This window comes from Lepidochelys kempii, chromosome 12 (genome assembly GCF_965140265.1).
Source record: "Lepidochelys kempii isolate rLepKem1 chromosome 12, rLepKem1.hap2, whole genome shotgun sequence".
NCBI classification, from domain to species: Eukaryota; Metazoa; Chordata; order Testudines; family Cheloniidae; genus Lepidochelys; species Lepidochelys kempii.
Genome location: NC_133267.1, coordinates 21,185,378 through 21,208,700, shown reverse-complemented (window position 1 = coordinate 21,208,700; position 23,323 = coordinate 21,185,378). Strand labels below are relative to the sequence as shown.

General features: G+C 38.4%; 1 protein-coding gene across 14 annotated transcripts in view; it reads right to left on the bottom strand.

Moving 5' to 3' along the window:
* ZNF536 (zinc finger protein 536) overlaps nucleotides 1–23,323 on the bottom strand; it is a 404,507-nt gene that overhangs the window by 218,833 nt on the left and 162,351 nt on the right. For all 14 annotated transcript variants that reach the window (XR_012154496.1, XM_073307801.1, XM_073307812.1 and 11 more), the window contains one exon: nucleotides 2,809–4,980. Coding sequence is in view for 13 of the 14 variants with exons in the window: in XM_073307801.1 (XP_073163902.1) it covers nucleotides 2,809–4,980 (2,172 nt within the window). In the remaining variant the exon portion in view is untranslated. The remainder of the gene's footprint in view (nucleotides 1–2,808; nucleotides 4,981–23,323) is intronic.

The following is a 23,323-nucleotide window of genomic DNA, read 5'->3' as shown; positions in this document are numbered from 1 at the left end:
TGCAAAGAATTACATCAGATAACAAAGACTTCTCTGCCACTCATTGTAAGCCTTCTTCTGGAGATCTGTTCTAAGAGGCACTGTGTAAAAAGGTTTTTATGATGAATTCAGAACTACTATCATGTTAAGAGCACCAATTTATAAAGAAGAATTCATTGGTTAAGATCTGAAAAAATAGTTTCTCAGGCCCTACTGACCCAGTTTTCAACAAAAAAGAATCAAGTGATGCAAATTAAGTTTTGAGACATTGTTATACAGGCTGAGAAATTTGTAAAACTGTGTTTTGCAGTAATTTCTTAATAGAAGCCTCAATGACTACTTAATTCTTCATTACTTGAAAAATCTAGTTTCATTGTATTGTACAGGTTTATCTTTCACAGGCAGTGATAAAATACACATTATACAGTGATAAAATTATTTCAATAGATTATTTCATTATTTCAAATTATTTCATTGCAGCAACATATTTAATTGTAGAGGACTAAAGAATATTTGGACTTTATTAATGTAAAACTCAATGCCATATTGTTTTCCTCTGATAAAGAAGTTCTCAAAATCCTTGCATCTATACATATGAAATGTATATTATATTGACAGACTTTTTTTAGCTTTCATTGTAAGAGACTAAAGAAGACAATCAGAAATTAATCAACCAGCATGCATGATTAACAATATTCTCCAGTATAAAAGCCACAAGTTGTTATTGCACATATTTTGCTTCCATCTCTAAATGCATCAATATAACCATCGCAGAAGTGAAAATATATGGTTTTAATGAGATGTCGAGTTTTAGTTAATAATAATTTTAAATGAATGGCAGCAGAGAGAATAACATTGCAATGTTATCTCTTGACTCTCAAACAATTCATTTAATGAACCAGAATGTTTGGAATTCAAAAACTCTACCTTTCAGGTGCCTCCGCTTTCTTTTATTTTTCTTTTCTTTTCTTTTTTTTAATTTAAATCTATGGTTAGTTCAATGTCATTCAGAAAACTCAGAAGTTCTGAGACTCTCTTCTTGTTATCCTCTAAACTTTTCTAAAAGCCCAGGAAGAATTCTCACAGAATTTAGCTAAATGATTTATGGATCACTTACTTCAAACCCATTTATGGTCATGCTTTTTATACTGAAACAAAGGTGACACTTTATACATTAAAAGTACAGCAATAATTTTTTTATAATGTTTAGGATTTTAACAAGTTGAAAAAAATAATTTTCTTTATCCTGACATATTTTCAACCCTCTTAAAACAATACGAACAACTATATATAGTATGAAATTAGCTCTTGCCTGTTACCCTTGTTCCTACATAGCTTTTTCTAATATGTCTCACCAGTAATAAATTGTAAATGAGGCTATGACTCTAAGAGTAGACAGTGTGTTTCATGGGTATTTAAACAACAACATTAAGTACTATAGGAATCTGTGGAATGTGGAGTGCAGATTTATGTGTCTTAACAATTTCTTCACTGGTTTGTAATAAGCCTGCAAACTAACACTTTATTTTTATATTAATTTGGCCTTAGAAGTCGAGTATACTGGAGCATGACAAGAACAACAAAAATAAACTAGCATATACTTAATAACTGTAACAGTGAATTGCCTCCAATACTAAAATATTTATCGAAACTGGGGGAAAAAAACTAAAAAGAATTACCCTCAACAGCCTGCTACCAGATCTTTAACAGTGGGCAACGTAATGCCTTAAGGTACCTCAAACTGTCTTTCATTTTCTAGACTTAATGGCTGATTGCAGAAATCAATGTTGCCATTAGTAACAGAGTATTTGTTATGGCATGATTTCCTCTGTTGTTAGCCTTGCAGAATGATTACAGTATTAGTGAGGTGCTTTCTTTATAAAGGGCTGAAGATATAACTTTCAATTTACTATCCATTAGTAAGTGGCATTGGAAATATAGATGAGGCCAGAAATCTTACCTGTTATTACTTGGAGATTTTATTTCAGCAGTCATAGGCTAGTAACTTTAAAAATTGTACCAGGAAGCTCAATATTTTATAGACATCTTCAATGAAATATTATCTGTTTTGCTATTTTATACACAGGAAGTTAACATGACATACAATGCAATTAAAATGTTTCAGTTCAATTTCTATTTTTCTTGTACTTTCAAATACACATGGAATAAATGGAAGGATGCATACATGTTAAAATAAGCATATAAATAAAAATTATGTAAAAAAACTAATAATGGATTTTATTTTATTTTTGTTGTTGTTCTAGTCAGCACGGTGACCTGGTGGCAGTGCATATCTCAGCTAAATAACTGAGTTGTTTGGGGATTGGGACTAGGCTGCTTCTCTCAGGAGGGCTGGTGGCCAATACAATATACCCCTTTGAGCTATAGCTTAAAGTAAGTAGCTTGCTTCACCTTTCCACCTGGAGGCAATAGTAGGGTCTGGAAGAGAGAGCAAGCAGGGATATAACAGAAGAGCTTTAGAACCCCAGAGAAAGGGGTTCCCCAAGCGATACCCTCATTGGTGAAAGCACAGACCTTGTACATTGCCACTTGTGGCATAGCTGAAGAAATAGCTGAAAGGCCAGGAAAAGTTTGACCATGAAAAATATCCACAGGTGAAGTGAGAATTCGTTGAAAAAGTGTGAAGGGATTTTAAAAAAGAGAACCCAAAATACCATGCTCTAGCACACAGCACCACAGCCCTGCAAACTATTTGGGAACTGTAAGTAGGAATAACACTGGTAAATTGTATAAAATACTAAATTATTGTCATTTAAACTATAGCATCTAATTTCTCAGTCAAAATTGGTGATGGATAAGTTAGCATACCTGAAGAGGAAGGTGAGGAAGGATGTGGACTGTCCTCTTGTGCACTTCCTGTCTGTGAGAGACCCCCACCTACTCCACTTTCTTCAGTAATGTTAGAGGACCCTGGTGTTGTCGACCTGCTGACAGACTGAGACTCTTGATCACTTCCAGACCCACGTCGCTCATCGAGGCTACTTTGAATTATCTCTTCTTCTGCTTTTCTGTCTCTCTTGTGTACCCTGGAGTGAACAACAACTTGGTGGTATGTTCTAAAAACCCTTCCACAGTCAGGACACTCAGTTGGCTTTTCTTTCACATTCCCATGACTTTGCATGTTATAATCAAGTCCCTGGTTCATACCATGTGACAAAAAATCTCGACTGCCTTCTAAAGGGTCTACTTTGTTTGGCAAGTCTCTCTGATTGCCCATTTTAGTGCTGCGAACCAAATCAGCAGGCATTTTCTGCTTAGAGCCATCTGCTCCTACTAACACATACTCCCGCTTCTCCTTATCAAACATAACTCCAGCATTTGCCAAAGTGTCTTCATGGCTGCGCTGTATCTGCTGCTCTTTAGACAAAAAGCCATGTTCCATGGCCATTCCCCTCGCCATAAGCTGCCAGGCTTGATAGCTGTTTACTGGATCCATCTCTGCAGCCTTGGCAGCAGCCTGTAACCTTTCTATACAGCTGGATTTCAGAGGAGGCACCAGATTGAGACAGCCTAATAAAGAATGTTTATCCCCTTCAGCAATACTGTGGCCGATGCCAGAAATGGGTGAAAGGAGTTTCCCCAGAACTTCTCTCTCTTTCATGGGCAAATCTCCTTTGTTATAAATCTGATTTTGTTCACTTAAACTTGCTTTGTCTGGAGGAAGAAAGCCACTTTGCAAACATGATAGGTATCGTGAATACAAGTTTGCATGAGCTTCCTGTGACATACTGCTGATGGATACAGGAACTTCTGGATCATTAGGAGATTTGTTCTTTACGGATAATTTATTCAGATGGACTTTCATGTGATTTTTAAGAAACCAAGGCTCTTTGAAGCGCCTACCACAAATCTGACAGCAGTGCTCAAACGAATCTTTGTGCTTTCTCATGTGGCCTTTGAGGAACCAGGCTTGGCTAAATACTTGGCCACACACCTCACAGCGAAACTCATTGGTAGATTGTTCTCCATTCCCATTGGATCCCTGGCCTTGGGCTGACTCCGCAGTGATGTGAGCTTTCTCCACGTGACTAATCAGCTCCTCCTCCTGGGAGGCAGCGAAGTCACACAGAGTACACTTGTAAGGCTTGTGCAGGATCCTTATGTGTCTGTCCAGCTCTTCCCGCTTCTTAAACTTTCCTTTGCAAAATGTGCATCTGAACCCAGCAGTCTGAGCTACTACTTCTTCCTGGACACTGACAGGCTTTGGAGAGGGGACAGGGTTCAAAATATCAGGTGTGCTGTGATTAGCTGGCACAGACAAATTACAGTTTGCAAGAGGTGTTGGCTGTGAATGCTGCTGTGCTTTCACATCGGGTCGTGGCTGCAAAAGGCTGCTTTTCATCTGCTTGTCTCGCAGAATCGCCCTCTCCTCTAGCTCATGTAAAAGCCTGTTTTCTTCTCGGACTCTTCCACGGCCTTTGCCAAGGTTTCCAAGTTTGTGAGTACGTAGGTGAATCTTCAGATTGCCTTTCTGAGCTGCTCTGTGGTCACAGTATGGACACTTAAATGGTTTCTCTCCAGTGTGAGTGCGCATGTGGAGCGATAGGATGCTATTAAACCGAAAGCGTTTCCCACAGAGGGGACATGGGTACTTTCTGTTCTTTCTGGCATCATCCTCGATATCACTCATCTGAGACATGATCCCAAGGTTTTGTCCATTTAAAAATTGTTGCAGATCCACTCTTCCATTCAAACTGGTGTCAACATCTCTATTGAGCTGGTTTGCTAACAGTGCCATCTGACTGCTGATTGGCTGATTTGCAATAGCCACGTGACTTTTGTCTTCTAGTGGTGCTGATGCCTTCTCCTCAGTATTCTGCCTGTTTTGGAGTTCTGGAAAGGCATGACTGAGCTGTGAAGTTATCTGATGCAGCTTCTGGCTCATTGAATACTGGCCATTAAGTATGGTACTGTTGAGGTGGGTGTCAGCTTCTGATACAGCTGAAGAAACACCAAGGCACAAACTAGCTTCCTCCATCCCTGAAAATAAGGAAATAGTTTAGATTTGTACTACAAAATAGTTATAAGCAGTGAATCAACTATATCTGTGGACATAATATTTTCATTTTATGTTTAACCTACACATAATAATGCAAAGGAATTATAGTAGAAAACAATAAAAAGTATATTAAATGCTAATTATACTATACAGTTGTGATCATATTTGTTCTTAATTATATAATGCCTTCATTGTACTGTATGTTTACTGATTTAAATTATTAATTAGTATTTCAAAATAGCATGTTGCCAATTTCAATATCTAATTATTAAAGGGGCGGCATAAGCTTTTCAATGTCTCCTGTTCCATTTCCTGTGAAACTGCACCTGTTTACAATCTATAGAAAAAGAAAGGTTATGCATCTCTCCCATTTCCATTTAAAAAAACACAAACAGAAAACAAAATATAACTTTCAGTTCTATTAACCATTTTCAATATATTCCACATTCCTCAATGAGAAAGATAGTTTTAGGATTTGATAAAAAAATGAAGGCATGATATTTACTGGCATACAATAAAACAAGATAATGTTTTTTGGAAAAAATAAAGTAAAGGACAAGCTTTAGAACAATAAAAGGGATTTTGCTTCAGTCAACAAAAAGTGCAGTAATATCTCATTAAGCTGATTAGTATGCTGCTTAGAAACAGTACTAGGTGCTGTAACACATGATTATAATCATAAAAATCCTTCAGTGTTTGCAAGTAAGCATTAACGAGGTATATTAAATTTTAAGGAGACTGCGACTAGCAGCTTTGTAAACCTCTGAGATTAAGATTTAACCCTTTTGTTACAAGACATCGTTTTTTGTCATTTTGAAACTGTGACCATCAAAAAAATGCATAAATTATCTTCTGCTAAATCTTTTAATTCATTGTTGAGACCCTTCAGATTTCAGTTCTTAGAAAAACTTTTAAATTTATAAAGAAATATCTCTGTCCTTTGATGGGTAATATATGTGATTTAAGGGACTCTGATTTGTTTTAAAGAGTTCTCATACAAAACTAGATAAAACCAATTAAAATCCTATAGGAAGTAGCTATAGGAAGTATGCTATAGGAAGTATCAACAAATGTAAGTATTTTAAATAACTTTCCCAACATACATTAACGAGTACAAATAATACCTTCAGTATGTGTACTGCAGAAAATTAGAACTCAAAGCCGTTTGTTAAACACAAGCGCTCAGTGCTGGTCCACATAATTGTCCATAATAATATTCTATTCTTGCCACATTGTCTAGTCTATTCAGAAATAATGTATCTATAACATTCTATTTAAAATAAAAACTTTTACATTAATGACTTTTGAACAATAAGAAACTATAAGGTCAGATGGAAACATAATGAAGATCTGTTTTATTTACAGATATAATCTGACCCTTTCTCCACCAAAAAATTACTAAATTCCTTAACTTCTTACTGAATAGTTATTTGATTGATTTGACTTATTATTCATGTCTGGACACAGAAACTTACTCACCAGGATTACTGCAAAGGCAACATGTTCGGCCCAGGTGGAGACCAAACCTCACATTGCTTTACAATGGCCACTTGCCAGACAATCTGAGGCCCAGATCTGGCAAATACTGAAGATGTTTGTAACTGCGCTCATGGGAGTAGTTCCATAGACTTCAATGGGACAACTCTTGTAAGCAAACTTATACATGTGCTTAAGTATTTGCAAGATTGGGGTCTAAGAGAAGCATGGTTGGTGTCCATAGGGAGGTCTGTTTGGTTTTCCTTGACAGGATGACTGATGTTGAGATTAAGATTTTATAAAAGAAAAAGAGGAAATATACATTGACGTATATTAAAGATGAGCCTGAACCACAAAGTTCATGTTTGTATCCAGATCAGAACTCTTCCAAAGTTCAGTAGTGTTCAGATCCAGGGATTGTGTTTGGACCCATTTCTAACATTCAGCATTATTTATAAATAAACACACAGATTAGATGTAGAAGTCTGTAATACACATAATACTTAGCACTTACTCTCTGTACAACAGTGTTTTACACATATATAAATTCACAACACCTCTGAGTTGGTTATAGGTAAGCCTCTCATAGGTGAGGAAACAAATACAGAGTGATTCAAGTATCACTGAAGACTACATAGTAAATGAATGGAATTCCTGGCTCTCCTGCTGGGTTCAATCCACCAGATCGCAGGTACACAGAATTAGATACATGTGAATGGGAGCAATTTGCTTTATTGTTTGCTTTTCTGTTAAATCTAATTTTGATGCTACTTCCCTTCTACCTCCTTCCAATAAGCTATTTTCTGTTTGCAATTTCTTGTGTTTGTTTCTAGCTGGAGGTGATTCCCCCTCCCCCCCAGGTTTGAGGTTAATCAGACAAGGCACCTTGGAGACATGAGAATTTGAAAATCCAGGAGATTTTTTTTGAAGAGTCTTCTTAGAATGTCATTTTTTCTAAAAACAGCTTGATATATACACTCCAAGTTTGCTTTATTCAGTTGACCTCAATGGGAATTGGTGCCCTTAAGTTTTTTCAGGGAGACTAGCTGGCTAATTTTAGCATTATCCCTTATCAAAGTTTGAAAACTCTGTCAGATCCCAGTGGTGTTTATTAATACTGATGGTTAACACTAAGTATCATTTCTAACCTACAGTTGTTGGACTTGGTTTTGTTTTATATTTGTTGAGGTTTATGCTATTTTGTAGTATTTTTCCTCAAAGATAGACTTTAAAAAAAAAAAAAAAACCTTGTAGCAGCTACAGTTGAAAAGTTGAAAGTTTCTCAGTGATTTTTCCTAAAAAATTCAAGCTATTTTTGAAGTTCTCCCCACCAGCTGTCCAACCCATATCAACAGCACACCTTACTTTCTTTCTCCCTACTAAAAAACAAGCCCTTCTATTTCAAGGCCTGCTCCTGGTTGCTAATAAGTTCATATACACACATTTCCCATCAGGGAGGGCATGATGCAAGTCTTGCAATGTTTGATAATTTTCTTAAAGCCCCAACTCCTGAAGTCAAGTGATGAAAACATAGCTTTCCAGCATAGGGGTTCTTTATTTTTGGAGAAATATGTTTTTATCCCTCTTGGTCACAGAGACATGCTTGAAAACATGATTTAAGTGCATCTAAAGGGTCAAAAAAGACACAGCTAATACAAAGAACACAAAACTTATTATTGATTTAAAATGTCATACTTTTTAAACTAATTTCATGATTGTTTGAGACCTGACTCATTATTTTTGAATGCTTTGGGATTGGCAATACCTACAGGCATAGGTGAAATCTTTATCTCACCCTGTTTCTTACACAGATCCAAATTCCCAGAAGATCCCTGCCAGGAGTGCAAGCAGGACTACTTTACACGGGCCACAAAACCTGAGGTAACAGAGGATCCCAGGAGAAGAGTAGAATTATATCTCTAATTGGAGGGCAGTAAATGCTGCTGCTCCCTTTACTGGAAAGATTTGGGCAGGAGGAGTAAAAAGCACAGCGGCCTAGATGCTTCTAGTAGATTTTCAGCTGGGGAGATGGAGACGGGTAGCAGAGCAGCTGGAGAGGAATGAGAAGAGAGCCACTGAGTCACAAGCCTTCTGACAACTTGGGATGGGGAGCCTGGAGCAGAGGGCCCCGGAGGTGCCGCAGGCTTCCTGTGCACTGAGGAAGTTCCTGCTGGAGCTGCCAGGCAGACCATATCCTGCACTGTCCTCTCTAGCCAGTAACTCGATTTTAGGGCCAATCTGTCGATGACAGGAGATGCTCCAACACTCACACCATATTCAGCCCTGCCCACAGGAAAACACGTTACAATTGGGTGCCCTCCCCACCTCCTGGGGAACAGCAGCCAATCGGAACTACTGCAGGAGACAGGCAGAATTCTTCCCTCCTCCCCTACCCTTGAACTGCTCTTGGTTCATGAGGAGGTGTTGGAGCGGGAGCAGGAAGAGATCAGCTGCTCAAGGTGACCCTGCTCCCTCCTCACCCCTCCCCTCTTGTGATAACATGGGTCAGCTCCTCCCTGACCCCAGCCCTTCTCCATCCCTGCAACACCATGCTTGGGAAGTGGGCAAGTGTGTGTGTGTGAGGAACAGAGGTGGGGCTAGGGGGTAGACTTGAGACAGGGGCTACGGGTGCTTAGTTAATGGCTAGATTAGGGGAGGGGCAGATGGGGGTCTGGAAGGGACACAGAATTAACTAATTAGAATTTTGGGGAGCAAGAGCTCCTGCAATGGGACCCAAATCACTTCAATAAATCAATCAGTGGATCTATCACTGAAACAATCCTCGGATCAATCCTCATGATTTTTTGGGTCTGACAATTTTTAAACTTTTGGGTTTGGCAATACTGCTTTTTCCCTGCTGAAATATGAAGGAAGGGCATGAAGGTAGTCCCATTTTTGTTTGGACTGAAAGGCTATGATCCTCTCCTCTCTAACTGTCTTATCTACTGGTTGCTTGCCCCGCTTCAGGGATCCAGCTACTGTAACCTGATCCTGATGGTGCATCAGTGCCCCTTGGCAGCTGTGCCTAGATGCTGTCGCCACCTCTATAATTCCTATTCATCTCCCAACTCTCACCCCTGCCTCTGCACCTCATCTTGCTGCAGGTGTAATTCTTTCAGTACTGCAGTGCAGATTGCACTTCTCCTCCTGCTTTTGAAGGTGTAACCTTTTCAGTGATCGCTCTCATGTGCCACTTCCTCATTCACTTCCCAGCAGGTATAATACCTTCATTTCCAAATTCATCGTCCACCTGCCATTCATACACAGTCTGAAGAGCACAGGAGGTCCCATCAACAGGGATCAAAGAGCTTAAAAAACACAACAAGCTTTCACGGCATATCAACATTTTAAAGTAGTTTCTAAACAAACACACAAATCAAACAAAAAAGGAAATTCCCAGGCAAAAATCTTATGTACTTAGAGATGTATTTTTAAAATTGTCTTTCAGGAAGGAAATATGTAGTTAAGGTTCAGCAAACAGTTTTAACTCTGACTCTTTGTCAACATCCTCCCTATCCACCAGAAATCCCCCAGTCCTACCTCAGAGATGTTTCCAATGGTCACCACCAACCCTTCTCTTACACTTCTTGTGTAACCTAGAACCTCTTCCTGTTTATCTGACCATTCACAGCAAAACACAGTAACATATGCCACCCGCCCGCATGAACAGGTGGGAGAACTTGATGGGGTTGGCAGTGAAAGGGGGACAGTCCCAGCAGCAAGGGAGGGAGACACTTGCCAAGTGACAATAGGTAGCTCCTCCCCCTGGGAGTCTCCGGTACTGCGTGGCCAGCCGGGGGGGAGGGGTACTGATTGGCTGGCATTCCCCATTTAACCTGGCATGGGGGTCATGTGCAGCCTCCTTCATTTCCGTTCCACCATTCCACCCCCAAACTAGGAATGGGAACCAGGTCTGACAGATGCTGCAGGTCTAACCAATCATCTGTTTATGGGGATCAGGAAGGAATTTTTTCTCCCATGGGCAAATTGGCAGAAGACCAGAACAGTTTTTGCCTTCCTCACCTCACCTTCAAGCCACAGTGGGATAAGCAAGAACACGCTTAGTACCCAACTGAAGTACTGGGGTGTTACCTGTGGTTTATTCATCACAACTTGAGGGCAGTTTCCAGCGCCGTTAAGAGAATAGAATGAGTGGGTCCCAGAGATAAAAGACCTGGGATTTTGGTGATGGGCCTTGGGATAGGGTGAGATCTTTTGGCCTTGGTGATACCTTGTAGCCCTGCTGCACCCTCTTGTCCCTCTTGTGGTGGTAGAAAGAACTAAGTTCTGGGGGGTGGTAAGCAGAGGACAGCCTACCCCACATTATCATTTAAATGATAAGGAGCCCTGTAAACGTAGTGCTGGTTACAGGTTATATGATAAAGAGTCATGTAACCCCTGCACTGTAACTAATTAAAAGCCTGGTTTAGGAGAGTATAGGTGGCGGGTGGGTTAGCGCCCCTCCCCTATATTAAAATTTAATAAAAGGTGCTGCCTACCACTTATTTACATGCATGTGTCTGTCCTTATTTTGCTACTGGGTCCACATCAACTCAGCCTGTATCTATATGCAGTAGAGAAACAACACCCTCCCTCATCTATCATTCCACTCGTTAGAGAACTCAAACAAATTTATCAAACTAGAAACTCCATTCTTCCTGCCTCATCCACTGTCCCCATAAACCACTAGGAATCAATCCTCCAGAAACTGCCCTGTGCAGTTTTGTCCCACCTAGACTATTCAAAGTGGCCACTAAAGCCCAAGTCACAGGTAACTGGGGTTTCAACTGAATGAAATGTATCATGAAAACTGTCTGCTTTCAACAAGAAACCTCAACTTTTCCTTAAAAAAACATATAATAAAGTTCCGAAAATTTCAGTTTGGAAATGTTGCTGTGGTGCCCCATGCCTCCATTCTCTTCTACAGCCTGGGCTCTACAGCCAGACCACCTCTGTTACGAAGCACTGGAGTGGCTCAGCAACAGAGGAGGCTGTGGAGCACCATGGGAAATGTAGTCCAACGAGGGCCCTTGACTGATAGAGGGGAATGGAGGCATGAGGCACCTGAACCACAACTCTGATGAGGCACTGTGGCTGCATTTCTGAATACACCGTTTTATCTTTTATTTTGGGCTGGAATTTTTCAGTTTTCAATTTTTTACCAACCAGCTCAAATGGAAAAATCATTTTTGTTACATTGCCATTGCCATAAGATACATTAGGTAAACAAGGAACGGAGACTGAGGATCAGAGTTGAGGATGGTTGCTGAAATTCAAGTTTCCTGGCTTTCAAATTTCTGGGGTTTTTTGGTTTTTGGTTTTTTTTAATATACACTATTGCAATATACCTGTGGCCTGATCTTGCTCACATGAAAGTCATAGGAAGTTTTACCATCAGCTGCAGCAGGAGCAAGATCAAGTCTCATGTTTTCTGAAGTTAGTTAATATATGTTTACAAACTCAACTTTAGCTTAAAAATTAAAGAAAAAAGTTTTGTTAAGAAATGTGTGAGCCTCTCCACTAATTTGTTTCAGCTTGGTATTTTCTTGGTTTTCTGAAACCAACAAATTTGGGAAGACTGACAAGGAAAGTTAATTCCTGTAATACTGTAATACAGCCTAATTCTCCAAACCAAAAAGTGTTTAGCTAAGCATCCAAATTTCTGAGTTCTTACCTAACCAAAATGAAAATGGGATAACAAACATTTTAAAATTCATCTATTGTAAAGTTTATGTTTATATATTGTGTTTCCCCTTTTTTATTCCAATAGTCTTTGACTCTAATTTTCCAGTTGATTGATGATGAATTCTGGTATTGTCTTTGATGAAACCTTGTTCATTTACAAAGAATGTGTAAAGTCCTGCTTCTCCAAATGCAGCAAGAACCAAAACCATGGAATAGCTTCTTTGTGCACAGCTACAAGCCTCTTTAGCCAGTACCAGACCCAAAAGTGCTCTCTTTAGCTTCCCCTGGGGTCACACTGTGTTTGCAGGTGTTGCTTGGATTTCTTCAGGCTGTTTCTGTCATTCTCTGGTTTTGTGTTCTCACACATACACACAAAATTGAGCCAAAAGCCCTTTCTTCTGTACAGTTCAAAACTCCTGAATGGGTTCACATAATCCTTTTTTGTTCGGTGGAGGCTTGTGATTATCTTATCCTTCGAATTATGTTACCTGAAGGGTGTATTCACACCCATCAATTTGAGTAAGGTTTAAACTCAGACCATGATGAGGATTCATCCTGCTCATAAAAATGTTATACAAAGAGATTCAATACTTCTTTAGCATGAGATTTTCCATTTCAACCATAAGTTAATACTAAGAATGCTTAACTACAGGAGTAAAAATTAAGAAAGTCAAACTTAGTAACATTTTTTACTTCTATCTAAATGATTTTGTCATACTCAGAGCTCTCGCCTATCCTTCCAGTTTAGCAATGCATATAGCATGTTGGCAAACTGACCATTGCCCAGTACTGTAATTCTGCAAGGACTTGGCCCCACTCATCCTAAAAGGAATGTCACTTCCTGTCTATATATAAAGGTAGATTAAATGAAAGTGAGTCCCCTAGTCCTGGATGCTGAATTCTCACCATGTTGTATGCTAGAGAACAACTGATTTTCCAGCATATGTTGCAATAGATGCCATATATGACAAAGCAGGATTGAGCCCTGATTATCTAGCTAATGAAAATGTGAGATGAGGGGAGTTTTCTACTTGAGCTGTACAATTTCCTATTTCCATGCTGAGGGTACTCACAGTTTATGAAACCCACCCTGGATACACGCATTATCAAAATACTCTCTCTCATCTTTCATACAAAGGTACAATGAGCCATTCAATTGCCTTTGATGGTGCTAATAGCTATTTTGATCTCGCTCACATTTTTGCCCTCCAGACTTTATCCCATGATATCAATAACTAAAATTCTGACTTTAACCATTTCAATTGAGTACACAGATTATATTTAAAGTATTTGAAATGGATTACTGGAATTTAAAACAATGATGACACCAGAAATGCCTGTCACAACAATACACAATAATTTAACACGAAAAGCCTGGTTTTCTTCTGCTGGAATCAAAGCCTCTCCCTCATCCCCTAGATAATAAATAGTTTTAAAAATATATAGCTTTAGTCTTTGAAAACAGAATGAACCAAGTTCAGTCACCAGTTCATTCCTATTGTATGGTGAACCACTACAGCATTCCCATTTTCACCATACTAGAGAAAATTACCATTTTAAAAATATTGCTGGGATGTTGTTATATCTCAGATAATGCTAGCTAAAAGATTCACAAAGCAAAGTAATGGATTACCAGCTCACATGTTTAAATGTAATGCTCTTTCATGCCCTGATCCTGTAAGCACTTACATGTGTGTAAAAGTTCTCCCAACTATATAAGCATTTTTAGGATTTAGCCCTCAGAATTTATTTCTCCCACTAGAAATATTCTTGTAAGTGTATCTTACACATATGGTCAACTGACAAATTCTAGATAGTCAGCTATAGATTGTTTTGATTCTAAGTGACTCGTAAACAAGTATCACTGAGGAAACTTTACAGAATACACACTGAATTTGTATTAAATATTGTTCTTATTGTGGTAGCTGAAACTGTTTAACTACGGTTGTTATCAGCATAATACACTCCTGTTAAGAAATAGAGAACACCAGACTACTGAACCTTTTCAGGGTCATTAAACAGCTGTAAACATTATTACAAAAATAAACCAGAGATTTCATGCTTACATTTTAGCCCAGAGCTGGGTGTGCTGAGCAAGTACATTTTTTTCATCTTTTACAATCAACGCTGGTGACATTTGGGCATCCAAACAAATTACATCACAAATATTACTGAGGGTGGGTAGGATACTGAGTGGTTTATTTGCCAGATGATTAATACATAAACAGTAGGGCAGTGTGGTTGACCTATTCTTCTTTGACTGATTTGTAGGCAATACTAAAAGACATAGCTGGAAATAGTTAAATCTTAACAGAAATGTATGTGGCAGGGTGTTCATTTATATTTAAAAGCATCATTACACTGCTATCCAATCTGATAGAATACAAAAAACATTAGGCCACGTTCTGCTCTTATTTATACCCATTTAAAACTTCATGCACTTCAGTGTAGTTATTCCAGATTTACACTGGTGTGAGAATCTGGCCCTGGGTGTATACATTTTTTTCTAATGTAATTAGATTTAAGAAATATGGGGGCAAGGGCGTATTCTTGCAAAATGCAAAGAAAGCATTGATTTTCAACATAGGTCAGTTGTACTTACTTATGGAAATGTTATTAAAATCCATTTTAGTAATGCGGTGACTGCGCAACTAGGTCAGTGAAGTTTGAGAACAGAGACTAATCTGCAAATGTATTGGGATTGATACCAATCTTCCAATACTAAACAATCAATACTATAATGAAAACGAAAGAAAACATATGACAAAACTATAGGCTAGATTTTATAGCACTCATTAACCAAACTCTTCACTGAGTTCAGTTGGTGTTCTGCTTTAAAAATGATGTTACAATATGACCCTACACTTCCAGGGTAATTTCCATATATTAGAGAGTAGATACAGTAAGGGGTTTCCAAAAGTTACCTTAAAAATTATATTCTTTAACAAAACCAGAAAGAACTTCTATGAGGCTACATTTTTTTTTCCCATTCTGAATTGGGAAGACTATTTAGTTTCTAAAATACTAGAGGCTACTTTCCAGCTTGTGAGGCATTTTGAACCTTAACCGACAAGTGAAGGATTATGAAATGATCTTGATTGTAGTTTATAAACTACAGTGATTTATAAGACATTGAGAGAAGAGGAGAGGCATTTATAAATCTGACTCTCACATTACAATAGAAAGATTAGAAGAATGCAGAAAGTTGTTTAATTTATTGTTACTTTACTTGTGACTTAGCAAAATCTCCTTTTCTCATGAATTTATTCTATTTTATTGTGTGTATATTTTAAAAGGTAGGATCCAAACACAAGAAAGATAAATAATTGGTGCTGAAAGTTCAGTAACTCAAAAACATTTTTCAGAAATCCTGTTCTGTTACGTGTTGTTGGTTGTTTTTTGGGAGGCTTTGTTTGTTTTTGTTTGTTTATTCAGGAAAAAGATGCATAAAAATGTTTTTAGCTATAAGCAAGCATTCACATTTTAATTTATTTTCAGTAATTTATTTTCACAAGAGTCATCATGATAATGACACCAAGATGCAAAACTGGACTGAATTTGTGGAATGTTTAATGAAATGGAAGTTTTGGTTTTTTTTGTTTTGTTTTTCATAAATGCATTTACTTTTACTTCCATATAATTCCAAATGTGAAAGACTGTTTTAATTCTCCCCAGTTTGGACAACCTCTTGCAGGAGATATCTGATAATTCAGTTCAACTGATTTATCGAAAAAGTGATAGAATAGCCTTAAATTAAGCTTGTAATGCTCCAACTTTAATATTATATAGTAAAAATAAAAACTCCAGGAGTTATTGCAAAGTTTAGAAATTATTCCCACTTCATCATGTTTTATACATTTTGTGACCATAGAAAGTTAGGTGTTTTAAATCCTCTATTACTATCTGAAGACACTATGCTATTGAAAGAAGAGCTGTAAACCTACAGTACTGTAACTGATTATATTATCTCAATATATATGTATTATAGACTCAATCCTACAGTCCTGACATAAGCAAACTGCTACTAAAGGCAAATGTAATTTTGGCTTGGTCAGAACAGTAGGATAGTGCCCCATGTCCTTATGATTTTAAGGGATGAACGGAGAAGGGTTAAAACCACAAAACTCAATTCACCTACATTTAAAAACAATTTAAATCCAAGCACAACTGACTGCAGCGCTGTGTTGCTCATTTTATTTCCATTTCATAGGGGGCTTAGGATTTGATTTTGTGCAAAACTAAATATAATGTAAAATGCACACATGCAATGTAGATCAAAGTATGATTGATTGTGAAATATTCATACAAGATAGCCCAGTGAGATTTTGTTCACAGGGGCACCTGTCAGGAGCATAAGCTTGGATACAAATCATCAAATAAGTATACAAAATTATTATTAAAATCCAGGCATACAATCAGATAGTCAGTTGTCTGAAACTACTGGACTGTAGCCAGCACACTGGCTCAACAGACTAATGCTTTAGTCTGTCCAGCTCCTCAGGGCCCTAGTTCAGTTTCTCCAGCTACTGGTCAGGTCAACTGCCTGTACCTGGTATTGACTTCCCTGGCATTTAATTCTAGGAGTAAAGCAAAAAAACAAGGGAGTCCATAAGTTCCTTTTGACCTAAGCCGCAGAAACATCTGCTGGTTGAGTCATGAGCTGCTTCTTGGCCAAGTTTAACAGTAACTGATCCTGTTGTGGATCAGCTCTCTCAGCAGTAGGTGTCACTGCAATAAATAGATGGATTTCAAGGGACAGAGATACATATTCCCAGTGAAAATGCAAAACCAGAATATCTCTGAGCCAACGAGTTGTTTCGAAATTGGTGTATTTGCCCATTGAGATGATTTTTATCTCTATATGAAAGACTAAAATTTTGGTTTCTGGGGAAAGGATATTGCACCAAGTGGGATGGCCAACAAAAAAAAAGTCATTTTGCCATTTACTCTTGTGGCATAAAAAGCCTTTAATTCACATTCATCACATCCCTGAAATCCCAGTTCTAGTAAAAAAAAAAAAAAAAAAAAAAGACAGTTAAAGTTACATATGTTTTGAAAATTCTCTCTTACAAATTAAGTCATTTTCTCTAGTGGAACAAAAGACCCAGTCATAGTAAAATACACTGCATGCTCAACTATCGTTTTAGGACTGATCAAAGATCACAAAGTTAGCCCATTTGTTAACAAATTAAGAAATACATTCCCTACCAAATCTGCACACACCAGGAGAAAGAAAATATTTAATAGCTGTCAAAAACAAAAAGAAAATAAGAGCTCTCATCTACAAATATAATAGTAGCACATAATCTGAAAAAATCTATAACCAATTCATATTTAAAATAGAAAATATGATATGCCACATGATGCCACAGACTGTTCAGCCAAGATCACACAACAATATTTTGGGCCCTTTTCAAACAGTTTGTGGGGTATTAGGGTTGTTCCAAGATACTTGCTGTCAATTTAGACAGTGGACAACACAATACACCATCAAAATTGTGGGCAGTACAAGTTATTTACTACCTGTGAAACTGACATAGGTATAATCAATATATCAACTACATGCTTAAAAAACAACTGTTTAAGATTTGCTTCTCTTTCTGAAGCAGTATTTAATTCACTTATGCATGTCTCTGATTTGCCACAGATCACTTCAGGTTATGTGATGAGATATGATAGGACATACTGCCAGTGAAATGTATAAATAACATGTCCTTATGATTTTAAAGACATCTCTCTTTTCCAGACGTGCCTAATTAGTCCTACACAACAGGTACTTTTATGGGGCTAAAGTAAGCTGCAAGTTTTCAATGGCCAGCACATTTGTAATACGACTGTTACATCACTGTAAGAGTAGGATGAATCCATACTACAAACACATTTCTGGATCCTCAAATGGTCAAAGATTTTGAAACCAGATTCAGCCAAGAGGTGCTTGCATGGATGCTGCCTTAGGAAAGTTCCCACAGGCACAGAGACTATTCCTGAGTATGACAGCTCCACCCCCTCGCCCTCTCCCCAGCATTGTTAGTGACCCTGGAAAGCTGTATGAACTAATAAGTACTTCCGTCCCCTTCTGTCAGGATCTACAGCTCCATCAGAATGATCAGCATATACTGCAATGATGCAACCGGGAATAATATCAACGGACTGTATGTCCAAATGTGTCTGTGTAGATTCTTTGTCCTTGCCTGGGTGACTGGCATGTCCCTGGCCAAACTGCTCCATTCTGGAGGCCAATGAGCCAGTGAGCCATGGGAGGAGAAGTGAAGGCATGGTGCACTATATTCAGGAGGGGGCTGTCATGTAGAACGTGGCACAGGGTTCAGAATTGGAGCGGGACATGAAAGGGGTGTCTAGTTGCATGGCTTCAGGGGAGCAGTAGAGGTAAGGAGCAAGAGGAAAGGCAGAGAGGAGCTAAGTTGTTCCAGTCTTTGAAGCCAGTATATTCAGGCATCAAGTAAGCACCATTATGTATAAAAACATGAAAAATAACTAGTTACAGTTAAAGTGAGCACTAACTGCCGTAACTAATTATATATAATTATGCAATTATGTAATCAATGTATGGGTAATAGATTAGATTTGAGTTGTAGGTTTAAGTGGTAAAATATAAATAGCATCACACTATAAGGGTATAGGATTAATAACTGTGTACCCCGATAAGTGTGTATTATGTATATAAATAAGATAAGGCTATAACACAAGGCCTACAAACTTGAGGTTTGCAAGATATGTAGCCTGGCCACAGAAGGCATCGGGCCTGAAATAGTTTGGTATGACTAGATGACAGAGAGGACCCTGTATCAAGAAAGTGTAAGATTACTGTAAAAGATGTATTAAATGCTGATGTTCTAGAAACTAGACAGCAATAGACTGCAAAATGTACTGCAATGTACCAGTTAATACCGCAAGATGCCTGATAGTAACATTTTGGAGGATTTTGTAATAACTCAGGTTGTTATGGTAACTCATTGATGTAGATGCCAATGCAAATAAGGGGTCTGGGGATAGCCTATGAGAAATGGGGCACCCTAAAATTCATAGCGTGCAAAAGTGCCAATAAGGAAAAAGGGGTTGACATTTGTGCATAGTATGCGTAGCATAGTGGGTATAAAAGAAATTCAGGATAAAAGGTGTTGCCTAGCCTTAGTGAGTAGGAAAGCACATCAAGAACCACTCAACAGGACGGGCACCTGACAATCATCTTTCTCATCTCAATGTTTCCCCAGGTCATGTCTGTATGAAATCATTGATGCTGGACATTACATGGTTTGTTTCTGTCTGTCTGTATGTTTTTGTGGCATTATTCATCTGCTTAATGAAACTATTAATAAAAGGATATTTAATAACTTGTGCGTATATTTACTTGTGGTCACTCTTCCTTGTGGCCTCCTATAATCTCCAAACCTGATATTTCTAATGTTTTTTTTCACCCAGCTAATGCTGATACTGTACTCTAGGGAACTTGAACCTTTGGCACAGGTCACGGTGGGTTAAAATGCCATTGGTAATACCAACTCAAATGGCTACAATGAGAAATTAACCATCTCATAAGAATTAAATTTTCACGTCAGCAACATCCATAGATTGATGGTTGTTTCTTCAGTGTCTTGTCTTTCCCCCTAGCAGCTATTCAAACTAGGTCATATGAGTTAGACTGTTATAGAACTTCAGGGATCTTCTGATTTCTAACTTCACGAACAAGTGCACCCTTTCAGCAGCAGGCAAATAAACTGACCTATCTCAAAGCCAAACCTCTAGTCAATCCTCCAGACAAATGTTCATCACAAAAGCTTTACTTAAACAAACCTTGCCCTAGTCTAGAATCCCTCTGCCCAGCTACATACACATAGCCCTTGGGAAGTTGCCTATCCAGAATGGGATAGTGCTTTACACTCCAGTTTTTCTACCTCAGAAACTTAAGACTGGTTGGAAAATGATCCTCATTTTTGACAGAAAACTGCTTTTCTGACAAAACAAAAATGTTCATGGAAAATACCCACTTTCCTCAAAAAAAATTATTTTTTGTCAGACAGCTGAAACCTTTACAACTAAAAAAATGTTAGGTTTTGGATAAAATGTTTGGTTTTCCCATTTTCATTTTTTGATAAAAGTCAATATATTCTTCTGAAAATTGAATTTATTTTCATTTTCATCAAAATTTCCCTCCAAAAGAAAAAAAATTCCCAAGTAGCTCTAAGAAATACATTTTCTTAACTTCTTTCTGCTACTATAGTAAACAGAAAGGAGGACATTTCAAGAGGTCCATTAACTAACCCAAACACTAAAATATATTATATGAATTTTCCTGAATGATAAAGCCTACCATACTGCTACTATAGTGTTTTGGGCCACTGCTGTAGAATATTAAACCAGCAGAACAGTATAGTATATTGTGAAAACTGAGGATTTCTTTACTAGGAAAATGGCTTAAACCAGTGGAACGTGCTACAGGAACTCAGGGCTTGTCTATGTGCTACGTGGAACCGAAATTACTAAATCAGATGTAATTCACACCTTTAATTATTTCAGTGCCAGTCTCTGTGCAGGCATCCTTTATTTTGGAATAAGAGTACCCTATTTCAATATAACTTAAGCCAGTAAAAAAGCAGATGTTTCAGCCAGCAGCAAACAGATTAATACAATATATTTTCCAGATTAATGCAATAAATTATTCTGGATTCCTTTAGGTTCAGTCTTTCTGTTCTTCCCCACCATATCTAGAATGAAGCATATGTCCACATAACATTCTGAGAGATGGAATCTTCATCTCATTGACTACCCAAGAGGGAGTTTGTCATCTGTGTTCCTCTAATCACAGGCAGTTGCACTGGGTCCTGGGTCAATCCAAGAAAGAGTTATGGCCCCACTACATCCTCTTTCCCATTAGAAAACAGGCGAGTGCCCTGCCTAGGAAACAGGAAGGGTGAATGTGGGGATATTTATCAAGCTACTTGGTGTGACTTGGCAAGGATGGTATTTGGGATTTGGGCTACTGGTAAAAGTTGGTGAATCTAATGGTTTCAACACCAGCAATACAGGAATCTCTTCTTATGCAAGCACCCAAGTGCAGAAGAGGGGCCTTGACTAGGTGCCTCTTCCAGCAAACAAGTTTCCCTCTGATGGATTAGCAAATGTTCCTGTGAAAGCAGGACTTTGAAGAGAGCATTCTCAGCATCTACTCACATCAAACAAAGAAACATCTATCTCCTGCCCATCCCCTAACCCATGCACAGAACTTACTATAATGAAGGTGACTGTGTCCCCTGGTTTACCATGATGTTTGGTGATCCTCGATGCAGCTGGCCATGGATGTGTCCTGAAGTGTTATTTTTAAATGTATTAATTTGGGGGTGAAATTTCTTTAACTTGCATATGTCCTATTCTGCAACATATTTCCATGAGCTATTCTGGGCAGGCATAATATGGATGATGAATTATCCATACTCATCCATTCCATGTTGGTATTCTGATATTTTGTATGTCTATACTGCTTCATCAAGTTACCCAGTGTGACCACAATGGACAGAGATAGGGTCAAGGGCAGAAACACTTTAGCATACTTTGAGCACAGCAACTGCTGGGTACCATAACTTTGTGAAAGCTTATGCTTGAAAATCCCTGAGGCTAAGCACTCAATTTCAAAGCACATAGGCAAAATTACACAGCCAGAGCAGGGGCCAAATTTTCAAACTCTTGAAAATCCTGCCACAGCCTTGAAAATGCTCCCAGTTTTAAAAGCATGACTAACTGTACATTCTCATACCTCACTGTGAAAATATCCCACTCTGCACTTGACTTAAATAGACATTACACCCTCTGTAACAGAGCCAGGTGAATCCAGGCCTCCTGACTTTCATTGCTCAGTTCAAGAAGCTAGACATCTCTCTTCCACTGAACATAAATGACTGCTGTGAAAACTGGATTTTTAACCTGTGCTGAGCCTGTCAGCACAGAATTCTGATAGTTGCCAGTCTCTCCCTCCCACACCTCTTCCCTCTCTCCAGAACACGGACATGACAACAAGAGAGACTACAGTGTAGGTTTGTCTTCTAGATAGGGGTGCAGTGGTCCCTACATATGAACTACATGTTCTCGTTTCCCAATTACTGGAATGAATTTATTTTTAATGATAAATTTCCAAAAAAAGAATGTGTTACAAATCCTGAGTTGGAAAGGGGGATCCCAGTGAGAAAGTACAGAGAGGTTTGCAGCCATTTCAGCAGAGGTGCAAGGAGCAGAAGAGGAATGTGAAGCGGCAGGGTTGCTGGACTGCAGCAGGTGGATCAAGGGAAGATAAAGCACCTGGGCTCATGGCAGCAATGACACCTTGTATATGTTTGATCTTCAAAAGACAGAACCCAGCAAATTCTTTGCAGAGTTCCATAGAGAAAGAGATGGAGGGAGGAAGCTCAACCATCATTTATAGCAACATTATTAGCAATAGATAGCAAAGTTTTACTTAATTGTCACCCTAGAAAAATGGAACATTGGAAAATACAAATCCTCTTTATAGTTTGGTCTTCTGGTCTGTGTATACCTCTATTGATACAATTTATCACTGCTGTTGTCATTTAATGTTATTAATTGATCATTGTCATGAACACAACAGTGGAGCTGATAACTTTAGAAGCCACTAATACTTCCTGTTATGCTTTCACATTGAGATAAGTGGTGTAGTCTTACAAATGTGGGGTTAGCTGTTGCAGTACACAGCAAAAACACACATGGCTTGATCTGCAACTGCTATAATCATACATACCCAGCGGTCAGAGAATATTAATACAACATGTTTTCCCCCTGCCCCTCCAGACTACCATATTAGAGAAACAAAAATGGTCAATCAACATTGCTGTCATTAATACTGTTCCTTTCAATGGCTACTTGAATTGGTAGACAATACTGAACATGAACATTTGTACCAAATGCAATTGACTTTGGGAATACTTTTCGTTATTTCCCTAGCTGTTGTTAAAATGGTCTCTAACCTGGCTAATATTATTTTGCCTCATAACTTTGCCTTTCCTTCTCAATGACCTAGGGACAAGGAAATGATTATGATATCACCAAGTCACATAAGGGGTCAAAATCAGCCTTTGGTTACACCTGTGCCATCCCATTGAAGTCAGTGAGTGAAACTTGTGAGGTATAAATGTCACC